The sequence below is a fragment of the Lonchura striata genome, chromosome 24, assembly GCF_046129695.1.
Source record: "Lonchura striata isolate bLonStr1 chromosome 24, bLonStr1.mat, whole genome shotgun sequence".
NCBI lineage: Eukaryota > Metazoa > Chordata > Aves > Passeriformes > Estrildidae > Lonchura > Lonchura striata.
Window position 1 is genome coordinate 1,099,121 of NC_134626.1, and position 12,747 is coordinate 1,111,867.

Here is a 12,747-nt window from a genome sequence, read left to right on the forward strand (position 1 = left end):
CCCTCGCTGACAAAAAAGAGCTTTCTGCTTATCCAACATCCTCTGTCTCCTGCAACCCACAGCTTCTCAGTGTTGCTAACAAAGCCAGAATGATTTGAGTGTGCTTTTTACATAAATGATTTTTTAAAGGTGCCTTTTAGGAGTTAAACAGAACAAAGGTCTGGTACATTTGTGACCCAGAAAAGCTAAACAATGTGCTGCTGACAAGAGACAACAGAAAGCTTTTGATTATACTTCAGATTGCCTTTTCTGTACACAACGAGATTCATTTCTGGTTGTTATTTTAAACTGCTGTTAAAATGCTAATATAAAAAAAAGCCTTCTTGTACCTCAAAACCAAAGAGCAAGTAAAAAGAAAGAGCTGGACTTGCTCCTTTTCAAGGACTACCAGAAATACCTTGTGTGATCCTTCAAGACTCAAACACAGCATTTCCAGTGAAGTTCCCCCCTACAGAAATGGTGTTCCCTTGGGATTTCAAACATTATTGTCAATTATTCTGGAGACAGTTTCTGCCATCAAACAGGGATTTTTATGCAAATGGCAAAAGGAAACAAATAAAAGCACTTCAAGAGCCCCCGACTTTGGAGCAATGAACAAATCCAAGAATAATGAGACCAAATGGAAATGATCCCTCTCTCGAGGCAGGTATTTCTGTGGGTGCCTTCCCAGGTAAATCATTAACAGAGGGGCTGTGACTGCAGCGATACCCAGGGCGGAATTCAAGCACCCAGATACAAATTCCAGTTTTTGACCCTTGCCAAAATGATACCAGGCAACCTCTTGAAACTCCCTAAATTCCTCTCAGAGTAAGTCTGCCACTGGCTGCAGCAGAGCAAAGAGAGAACTGAGCATGCAAAGCTGGGTGAAGAAATACTGATGACAAAATCAAATCCCAGGCCCAGGGACACATCCTCAGTGAGGGGAAGAATGGGGCCAGTAGAGAAAAAGAGAGGAAATGATTAAAGATTTGAAAATGAAGGACCAGAAACGCAGCTGTAACAAAGGTGAAGGCTGGAGAGGAAACCTTGGAGGTGGATATTGTGGAGGGGGCAGGGGGAGGTGGTGCTGAGACTCTGGAATTACCTCCCCAGACACGTAGAACTGGCCAATACCTCCCATAACAGATAAATGAAATATGCACCCTAATAAACCAGAGGTGCCCTCTTTGCCTTCCCCAATTTGTGGCAAATGGGATGTTTGATTTGAGCGCTGAAGTTATTCCGGAGCAGCGGAGGGGAATGTGCTGCCGTGTCATTTATCAGCTCCTCTAAATGCATAAGGCCTGGCTGATCAATCTCCCCACGCAGCCTAAAAGCCATATAAATCTGAGGGCTGCAGGCAGAGGCTGGGGGAGCAGGGAGGAACAAAAGGCTGGGGAAACCCAGGCTGGAACAAGCACGGGGGGAGCAGGGCAGGTATCGAAGCTGCAAAAGCTGAAGCACAACCACAAAGCCTTCACCACAAAACAGTCACAACCACGAGGCACAAAGTACAAAAACAGCACTGGCAGGAGCAGCAGATTTCAACTGCAGCCTCCTGGGCACAGATCAACACACGTGAGAAGCACAGAGCATGGAGAGAGCAGAGGGCAGAGAGGAGCTGGGCACTCCAGGAGCTGCTCTGGGCTCAGCTGGGCCAGCCACGGGTTCAGGGTGAAGCCCCTCCACAGCCAGGGATGGACCCCAAATTCCTTCCAGGGGGAATCACACCCAAATCTTGAGTTTCCTTGCAGCTCACATGGAACCCCTCTCGCTGGCTCTGGCTCACAGACGAAGCCTCTGCAGCTGCAGCAGAATTCCCAGAATGCTGGAACACCCCGAGCTGGGAGGCACCCACAGGAGCAGTGCCCCGAGTCCCATCCCTGCCCAGGACACCCCAGCAATCCCTCCCTGTGCTCCCATGCCCCGGGGAGCCTTTCAGTGCCCACCACCCTCTGCCTGTCCCCCTGCAGGCTGTGCAGTTTCCCCTGCACCAAGTCCTTATTGCTGTCAAACTCCTTTCATGGCACCATCATCATTAGCTCTGCTGGCACTGCTATCCTTGTAACTCATCAGGGATCTGGGATGGATGCAGAAAATGATGAATATTTAGTCCCTATTCATCTACTACAGAAGCTGCCTATTATCAAACAAGTGACACCTTTACAAACTTAAATTAAATAATGGCTCCCGTGGAGGATTCCGAGCCCCTGACAGGATGGCAAGTGATTTAAGTAACATAAAGCTGAGCAACTGGTGATGGATCGTGTTCTGCACTCCTCTGTTACAGCCTGTAATAGAACAAATGAGCATTTCTCAGCCTAATTGAATGTGGCCGCCCTGCTCGTACACAGAAGAGACAAAGCTTATAATTTGCTTCATTAAAATGCATTTTTATGTCATTGGAAAGATTAAAAAAAAAATGGTTCTGTTGATAGGGGAGATTAGAAAAATAAAATTTATCATGCAAACAGCACTTGCAAATGAGGTGTATTTTGGCATTCATACTGCTTATGTTGTGCAAGAAAGATAAGCCCTGAGCACTAAAGCACACAGAGCATCCACATTGTGACAGTAATCAACATTTCTTCAATAGGAATTATGTCACTACACCCATTTGAAGAGCATTTTGTCATTTGCTGCTGCAATGGCCACTGGGCCAGACTAAATAATTCCCAGCTAAGCTGTTGGGCAGAACAGAGAATCCAGTGACATTCAGGAAGTTTGGGGGTTTGGGGCTGTCAGCCTCTGTGTTCAAACAAAGAATCAAAGTCAAAACTCAGACAGAGACCCAAACTACCAGGGAAAAAACATTCAAAAATCAAATATCATCTTGTCAAACTGCAGACAACGCTGTCATCTGCCTGCACTCGCTTTGTTTTAGGGGTTGGGGTTTGTGTGTTTGTAAAGCAATCTTGTTAGGAACAGCAAATTGCCATTTAGACAGCAAACAACTCCTCCAAAATAAAACAGACATTTGCCACGTCAAGTAATCCATTCCTGGGCTCTGTGAGTTTAATAAAGTGTAATTCCAACATAAGCATTTGAAAAGGAGACACTTTTACCTATATCAACTTGGACTAAGCCAAAAGCACTTGGAAAGAAGCTGCAGATTTCTATCACACACTAAAACCAGAAAAATATCAAAGCACTTCATTACTTATTACTCTACTTCAATTGCACTTTCACCACAACCAGCAGAGTGAGTTACAATCCCTCCCTCGGTTCTCCTGCTATGCCAAAAGCACCAAGCTCAGAAAATCCCCAGCAGTGCTGATCCCTGCACTCCCCAGCTGCTCCTGGGAATGCCGTGACTCAGTTTCCTTCTGGAGCAGCACAGGATGCAGCAGGAGGTTATATTTACCCCGGATTCCGGATCCCTGAGCAGACAGGATCTGGAGAAAAGGTCAGGCTGGTGCAGGCTGTGTCCCTGGCAGACAGCAGCAGAGGGTCCAGGCAGGAACCTGGGGCTGCTGTGTGCCCAGCACAGGGTTCTGCTGGGCTCTGCTCAGCCCCGGGCTGGGACAGACCCACGGACACCAAACTCACCCTGCTGCTGGCTGGCCAAAAGCCCTCTGGGAGGACAAATGCAGCCCCTCAGCCCCAGCACTCGCTTGGAAATGCACACACAGGGATGATGGAGAGCGCCAGGAAGGACAGCTGAGCTCCATCTCCAAGATGCCCTTGAAAAGGAGCTGAAAAATGCAGTTCTGACAATCAGCCTCGGCTGGTTTCTGAATCCTGCAAGCAGCACAGAGCTTCCCTTGGCAGCAGGGAGCTCAGGGGTGTGGAGAGCAGAGCCTGCTCTGGAAAGCACAGCAGCAGCTGCTGAAGGCACCCAGGGATGGCTGGGGCTGGGGCTTCTCTTCCATCCCAAACACAAACAGCTCCTGAGCTGTGGCTCCTGGCCAGGCCAAGGGGCTGAGCTGGTGTTTCTGGGGATCTGCAGCAGGGTAAGTGCTCAACAGAGAGAAATGTTCCACGTCAGGGCAGAGAGAGGCGGCCCAGGAGCGTCCACACCTCAGCAAACCCCAAAATCACACTGGTAAGGAAACAGCAACGTTCTGGCAACTGGGCAAAGACCAACATCAGGGAAAGCACTGAAATCACCCACTCGGAAGCCAAGGTCACTGACAGGATTTATAGATTTATCCCTGAAGAGCCTTTGCAGAACATGAAATGCTGAAATAATTTTTTTTTAAATCTCTCCCCCCACCCCTTTGGGCTCCCTCATTTGCTGGAGGCCTTTAGAATTCATTCCTTTTCACAGCTGGTTAAACAATGGAATCTTTTGGCAAACTAAAAGGACAGAATTGATTGCCCTACACAAACTTTTCTGCACGTATAATTGATTTTTAATTCACTGCCTTATTTCCAAAAGGACTTGACAATAAACTCGGTGCTGTATGTGCAGTATTGATCCCCCTCAACAAGGGCTTGGATCAAAGACTGATGCAAGTTAATCACAAACAAAAGATTGTTATCTTTCATCTAGGAACCCGTGCTTAAACCAAATTCCCCTTTTTGAGCTGTAACACACCTTGTATTTTCCAGCTGTACTGCACCTCAGCATTTTGTAAACCTGCCAGCTACTCAGTAACTATAATTTTATGCAACCTTTAAATAACAACTTTTTCCCCCAAGCAGAGTAATTTCATCCTTCACTGGTCACTTTTGACTGTGAGGGCTGAGGGTTCTTTTCCACTATGAGTTCTTAGAGTAAGACACACACAAGACCTTCCCACACATGCTTAAACTAAAATCTTATTTATTCTAAAAACACAGCTCCTACAAGGCCACGGCAACCTGAGTTTGGTGGGTTTTTATCTCAGCACTCCGCTAAGTTTCAATTGTTACTATCACATTTGCAGACGTGGCTGGATCACTAAATTCCAGCAAATGTTCATTTAGTGGGACTCTCACTCCTCTGGGAAGCTGCAATGTTTATTTTTTGTGGGCAGAGCAATGACACTGAGCAGGAACTGGTGTCTCAAGCTCCCCAGCCCACCCCAGGAGTCAGCCCTGCAACGCTGCTCAGCTTTTCCAATTCCCCTTTATGATTTCTTTCCACTCGACCATTCCAGAGGCTCTGTTTCAATCTGGCTCTGAATTCCATTTTCTATAGCTGCCACATAAACAGTAAATAAAATCCACGGTATTTTTGCCCCAGCTCTGTCTCCCAGCATATCTGAAGAGCCCTGGTTTCAAAGGAGAACATGAGAACAATGTTTTCATCAGCAGACACTCCAAAAAGGGTGGATGAGACATCTGAAGATGATTCCAGGCAAAGAAGCCAAGCAAATAAGTCTGTGGGTTTTGCATAAGTAATTCCTTGACCTGCCATGCTGGATTACAAACCCTTGCAAACATATTAGGAAAGTGGTTTGCTGTATCTTGTCCTTTCTGGCAGAAGGATCTCCATTTGTGTTTTATGATAAACGAGTTTAAGCTGAAGCCAGGTGTGAATATTTTAAAATTTATGAACTTGTAAATCGATGTACACGGCCAATTAAGATTTAGCACCAGCCAGGATTAACTACCCCTGCACATAAATTGAGCAGGTTGTTTGAATGGAGGTTGTTTACCTCAACTACTCGACATCAAGAGCCATGTAAAATATTTAAAAGGCAGAATATTTCAAGATAAAAGGCAGTTATCAGGGGTGGCACTGCCAGTTCTGCACAGAGGTGCACAAGGTGACAGAACCTTCCTAAGGAACACCTGGCAACTTCCTTTAGAGAATCTGACATGGACGGAGCAAAGTGTAGAGCAAAAGGGAGGAATTGCCCAGGAAAGAATGTTAAGTACTGCTTCACCCAGATCTCCTTCAGCTTTGGAAGACACAGCCCCGAGTTCCAAAGGTGCTTCAATTAAACCTCAGCAGTTCTTCATAATCAACATCTGAATGCTAATGAGGAGCACAGCTCCATGCAGGAGAGCATCGCTGTGCAATAAACTGCAGCAGAGCAGCAGCAAACTCTGCCTGTAGCAAGCATGCATAAATAAACAGAATTAATAACTACCCAAGTGTGGACGGGTGACTTAATCTGTTTCGATTAGATGCAGCTCAGCCCCAGGCCTTTGTGGTATTTAAAATGTGTTCATCATGTTTAATTAAAAACCTAATAAACTGGAGGTTCCTTCAGTTCTGATTCTGATTTCTCTCTCCTGAAAGCCCTATTGATTTTGTCAGAACTTCTGATCGAGAGCAAAAAGCACATTCTGAATGAAGAGATAAAAGTGTGAGGTGGAGCTGGGGGAGCAGCAGTCAGAAGCAGCTCCTCTCCTTCCTCACTTCAGCACATGAACACTCCAGAACAGAAAACCTTCCCATCAGGTTACCAAAACTAGAGAGGAGCACTGTACCCTGCATTAATTCCACTCTTTGATAGGTTATTGATCCCAGCTGGGAGCTCATTTTTGCACCTGGAGCAAGTGCAGGGTCACAACTGCACTGAACATCCCCCTGGTGTAAATGCAGAAGCCATTTTGCAGAGATTTTCTCCCAGGTTTTCCATGGTCATTTTATAAGGACAGTTTGTCTTGGGAGATGTTCCCACAGCAGGAATGGGGATGTTCATTTAACCTCAGCTGAAGAAGTTCCTGATCCTGGCTCCAGATCTGGGATCTCAGCTCCATCATCAGGGCACAGAGGCACTGTCAGCCCCATCCCATGGCTCCAAACCCCACTCCCACAGCAGTCACAAAGGATTTCCGAGAGGAGAAGAGCAGAGCAGCACCACTCCACCCCTGGGGGGATTTCTGCCTGCCTGCATGCAAACCCCCATGCCTGGCAAAGGCTTCCAGGGGCATTTTTGGAGGTGGCCACGAGGTGCAGAGCAGAACTCACTGCTCTGACAGCCCAGGCTAGCTTTGGGTGGAGATTTAAACCTGCAGGGGGCACAAACCAAGACAGCTTTGCTCCTGGCTTCTCCCCGAGCAATCCCCCTCCTCCATGCTGCTGTCTGAGGAAGCTGCAGCCCCTGAGCACCAGGAGATGCTGCTGGAGGCTGTGTGTGCTCAGAAAGCCTCAGTCAGGCATTAAATGGGACAATTGCTGCAGCTTGCCCACGGAAGTGAATTCCTGAGCACTACAGAGAAAGCCAGCCCTGCCCAGCAGAGCTGTGGATGCTGGCAGGTGGGAAGGAGCCCCCCAGACAGGACACGCTGCTGGAGCTGCCCTGCACAGGAGCAGGAGGTGCCTCAGCCACGCTCACAGGCTGTGTGCAGGGCTGGCCCTCACCCTGTGCCTCTGCAGTTACACACTGGGACAAAAAAAGCTTTCAAAATAGCCACAGGTTCAGAAACACGAGGGAAACAACAAACCCCGGCCTCCAGATTTACACAGCCCTCGTGTAACTCAATCAGTGGCCAATTTTATCCTCTGTTTAATTCCATCTAAACATCTGCAGCCGCAGCAGCAGCAGGAAAAAATAACACAACTCCCATCCTTTGTTTTAATCAGGTCTGACACTGCCAAGAAGCTCCTACCTCACAGTTTGGACACAGGCAGCAGAGCTGTTCTAATGGAAAACAAAGGCTTTGTCTTTCGGCAGCTGAGAGTCCACAAAAAAAATTTAAATGTGGTGGCATTATTTTCATTATTATTATTATTCAGGTTAACCCAAGCTCTGTATCAGGTGTGGGATCTGCCTATTTATCCAACTGCAAACTTAAATCTAAGTATTTAAATTTAAGTAAGCCACATTTGCTGGGCTGCCAGAAGAGATTTATTACAAGTCTAGCCCAAATAAGGACAGGGATTGGACCTGGGTCTCCATTTCCCTCAGAGCTCTCTGGGATTATCACTCAACCACCCTAAGATGAGGGGGACACACAGAATTCATGCTGTCAATTATTGTGACATTGTTTTGGCCAGACTTAGGGTTTGACACCTCAGTATTTTCTGACCAACACTTCACTGCAGAATTCCTCTGCAGCTTTAGCACCCTGTGGGTCAGAGCTCTCCTCAGCTCCCAGGGCCTGCAATAAGGAAACTTCTCCTGCAAGGCTCCAAAATGCTCCAAAATGCAGCACAGCTGCTGGGGCTGGAGCTGCAGGGACCAGGAGGCTCTGAGGCTGTGCAGGTGGAGCTTTGCTGTCTATAAATAAGAGCACAGTTTGATCTTTGGCTCTGCCCAGCCTGGAGGGCTGCCAAATATTTCTGGAAACTTGGATGGAGCAGAGCAAGAACAAATATGATAAAATGAGCTGGGGCTGACAATGATTTATGGAGTCAGTGATCATGACTCTCTGCTCATAGGCTGCACTCCTGCAGTAATGCTTCACTTTTCAATAAACTTTGGTTTTTTCCACTGGTAAGGCTCCATTCTCTCTCATTTAACAGGGGTGGATCATCAAAACCTCTGAGTGCAGCAGCTCCAGCACTCACAGCTCAGGGCAGCCGATGGAAAAAAAAGAGAAAAAAGCTACCCAGGGAGAAAAAGAGAGATGCTGGCACAGTTTACCCCTGGATGTGTGCAGAGAGCACAGGCTGGAGCAGTCTCAACCCAAAGTGAAGAACCCAGGGCAGAGCCCTGCCAGGATCTGTTCCAGCTCCCTCCTGGGATGGGTAAGTGCAGGAGTGAGCAGGGGAGTGTGCCCAGGCCCTGCCCCTGCCCTGGCACCCTCCCTGCCTGCTCAGGCAGCCACAAAGGGTCTTTGTGGGGCCCTGGGCTGGCCCAGCTCCTGCAGGAAGGTTTAAATGAGGAGAGGGCAGAGCACACGTCATGCACTGCAAGAACTCCCTGAAAGCCTTGCAGAGAGCCTACAGCTTAAAAAGTCTCTCCAGACATTGCCTGAATAATTAAAGCCACTAAGAGAACGTGAAAGTTTCCTCCATTAATCAGTCCTATTTGCCAGCTTTATTAGTAACTAAACAATATCACATTTGTATTTTTGTTTACTTCTTTAAACACTTTACCAATTAACCAGCTTAAAAACTGACCCACTCGATGGGAAAAAAAAAAAAAAAAGGGCAAAATAAAACAACCAAACTTTTCTCCTGTCACTTTTCCGTGAGTAATTAATTCTGTCATGCACTGGATCAGGTTTTCTTTCATTTATATACACCTGCATGTGTATTTTTATTTACACACCCGCCCTCTTCTTGCTCATAGAGAGAACCCCTTTAAGAGAAAAAAAAAACCAACATAAAAAAGCAAGAGCAGCAAGGTGAACCATAAAGGCTAGAGGAGATAAATCATTTCCTACCACTTCATCTTCAGTCCAACACTTCTCAATCAGCTTTGGCACAGGTTTCTTCACCAAGCGCTGCAGGGCTTTTCCAGCATCATAGTTACTTTCATGTAGCTGAAAAATAAAGACAAATAGATCATTCAAAGGAATTAGCAGTGATCTGATATTGGAGGGAAAAAAAAAACCACTACAGGGAGCCACATGAGATGTTCTCTGCCTAATTATTTTTACTGTTGATGGATGAAGTGAGATGTAAACAACCTGAAGGGTAACTGAGGTTTGAGCAGGGGAAGGAGCAGCAGCATGAAACCAGGGATCCCTCCTCCTTCCCAACCCTGCCCCAGGGAATGCTTCAGCCAAAGTCACACTGCTCTCTTCCACTCACAGGACTCCACGTGATGTCAGCCAGAGAAAATAAAAATGAGTATGTGATGGGTTATACCCCACACAGCTTGGACTGCTGAAGGTGCTCTTCCCCCTCACCAACTTACTGGGGCATTCCTTACTTTAGAGTACTTGGGGGGATTTTAAAGGAAAAAAACAAGTATTTCTAAAAATAAAAAGTACTTCACTCCTGGGCCCAGAGCTCTGCTGTTAATGCAGTGTGTTTTTGGAACAAACACAAATGGTCCTCAACTGCAACCAGAACTTTTTTCCCTCCCCAACAACCAAAACAACAATACAAACAGGATTTCTGCACAGAAACGAGTGCTTGAATTGCAGAGGGTGGGCAAGAAGCAAACGAAGCCCCAGTGGTTTTTGTTAATTTTGAGCTTTTATTTGGCACCTGTGGGAGGTTACAGGAATTCATTCCCTGCACTGATGCAGGGTAACCAAAGACAAGAGTGCTTCAACTTCCAGGAGTTCATTTCCTCCTGCTGCCCCCTTCCAGCCCTGGCTCTGGGGGGTGCCAGCAGAGCAGGGCCAGCAGGGCTAGCACCAGACCTAGCAGAGCTAGCAGGGCCAGCAGGGCTAGCAGGGCTAGCAGAACAGTCAGCAGGGCTAGCAGGGCTAGCAGAACAGTCAGCAGGGCTAGAAGAAGGGCCAGCAGGGCCAGCAGAAGCCCTGGCTGTCACTGCCTGGGCTCAGCTCCTGCCTCCAGCAGACCCCCTGGCCAGAGCTCAGAGCTCAGCCTGCACTGCCAGCCCTCACTGACTCTGCTGAAGCACCAAAACTGCCTGGAAAAAATAAAAAAACACCTTTGTTTTTAGTAGTTCTAAGGCTCCCGTGGTATGCAATGCCCACTTACAGGCATGAAAAGAAGATGTTGCCTTTTCTGCTGGGTACACATTAATTTTCCTCCCTGTTTGCACTCCAGCACTGGGAACAAATCCATCTCAAAGAAAAAAGCACTGTTTGTTTTGCCAGCTCACCTTGCAAATGCCTCTTTTCTGTGCATGCCACTACCTAGAGGATTTTTCACTGGGGAGATGTGACAGTGCTGAGGAGAATGAGGCTCCTGTTTCCCTCCCCTCTCTGCTCCCTCCCCGAACACGAGCAGTGCCAAAGCCTCTTTGGAACTTGGAGGGCATCTTTATTTTGCCTCAAGGACAACACGTGTTTTTCCCTGGCAGCCCCACTGCCCAAGCAGCTCAACTGCAAGGAAAAGAAACCAGACAAGCCCAGAAAGAACAGCCTGGGCTGACAGGCAACTACTCCAGAAAAAAAGAAGTTTTCAGGCCAGCAAGGCTGCCCCAGATCAGCCACAGATTATATGGGCATGAACTTCTGAGCAAGTAATTACATTAATAACAACCCCAAACCCCATCAGCACAGAATGACAGAAGAGCCATGGCATAGAGAGCACCCCTGTGAAAACATGAGACAAGCTTAGAGGCTCCTGAAAAATGTTAATTTTAGCAGGTGGGAATGGAAAAAAAAAAGTTTTATAAATGCCAGGAGTAGAATAATGCAGCAGAAATGAAAAATACTTTCTTTAAGTGCTGGAGTTAAATTTACATGCTCCAGTCTGGCTCATTCTCTGCTTTTTACTTGCAGCCATTTAGTATACCTGAGCACTTTATTGGCAAGATTCAGAGTATAAATAACAGCTAATGATGACTGCCTCTGGTTTCATTAACTTCTGCTCGAACTTCTCCAGGTATTTCTATAAACACTGCATCATTGTCCAGCCAGCCAGAGAATCTCCATTTTTAGCATTAACTCTGCATCCAAATTTGGCACCACCAAAGAGTGAGATTTGATCTGTGAACAACTGCAACAAAGGGAACCAACACAAAGGTACCTTGAAACAGAAAATACAGCAATTTCTGCACCACTGGACAGGATTAAAGCAAAATTCAGGATGTGCACGTGCCCCAAAGGCTCCTTTGCATTGCTATTACAGAAAGCCAGGTGCCAGGGAAGGGGTTTCACATCAAGGGCTGATTTCACATCCCACAAGGTTCCAGCTCCTACTGCAGCCTCTGAGCAGAGCTGCCATTTCTGTCTGGGGGATGCTGCAAATAAATTCTCCTTTGGCATGGCTCAGCTGTCAGGCACCTCCAGTCTGTAATGAACCCATGAATTACATCTTGCAGCTCTGACATCTCTGGGCTTGCTCATCAAAATATTGTTCTTCAATTGTAATTTATAACTTAATTTAAATGTCCCTTTCCTGTGACCTTTTTAGAGCAGAGTGCCATTGCATCTGGCAGCTCCTGCTCCAGCAAGGCTTCCTTTGGCAATTACAGCCATTATGCTCTGCCTTGAAAAGCCCAGCTCAGCCAGGCTGCATTCAGGGCTCAGCATTAAATAACTGCAGTCCATTAAGAGCACTGAGATCCCAGAGCCTTTTTCTCCAAGGAGAAATTGCTGCTGTCTCATGAGAGTTTTACTGAACTGCTTCAGAACCATTGGCTGCCAGCCTGGTTTGGGCTGGACCTTAGAGCAGAAGGGATTGTTCAGCCAAACCCATTTTCTGGGGCTGCAGCGAGTCCAGCTCTGAAATTCCAGTTTTCCACTTCCAGACTGGCTCTTCCATGGGATGATGATTGGTCCCATATCCCAAGATGAGGGAGAAGGAAAAAGAAGGAAAATGAGGAGCAGGATGGGGATGACTGCCAGGAGCAGCTCCATCTCTGGGTGTGATAACTCCAACCCAACACCTCATTTAACACAAAATGTAATTCAGGCCACTCCTTTCAGTAGCAGAGCTGACAAAGTTCAGCGGGCTGTAATAGTCTGTACAGCTATGGACATCTTGCCCTACTATGAAAATGGAATATGCTCCTTTTAATTGTTATCAACCATTTCTAAAACCCAGCAAGACAAAAGCCCCAAATGCCCTTTAGGATATAATTTGGGTATCAGACAAAATAATTAAAAAACAAACAAACAAACAAACAAAAAAACCCAACTTCCATCTTGTTCCCCCAGCTCTAATCTATTTTAAGCATCTAAAGAGCTGCTGCTGAAGATTAAAAAGCCTGGTATTTGCGATGAAGCCACTTGGCACTGGCATTGCCAGGGAGGTGCCAAAGAGCCCAAATGCAGCTGCAAAACAGCTGTGGGGCAATCCAGGCATGGCCAGTGCTCCACACAGAGCCAGGTGAGAACTTGCCAATCACC

At 46.9% G+C, this 12,747-nt stretch overlaps 1 protein-coding gene across 3 annotated transcripts in view; it reads right to left on the reverse strand.

Annotated features, from left to right (window-relative positions):
- RERE (arginine-glutamic acid dipeptide repeats) overlaps positions 1-12,747 on the reverse strand; it is a 132,754-nt gene that overhangs the window by 46,674 nt on the left and 73,333 nt on the right. For all 3 annotated transcript variants that reach the window (XM_021537774.2, XM_021537771.2, XM_077788094.1), the window contains one exon: positions 9,193-9,291. In XM_021537774.2, coding sequence (XP_021393449.2) covers positions 9,193-9,291 — 99 coding nt within the window. The remainder of the gene's footprint in view (positions 1-9,192; positions 9,292-12,747) is intronic.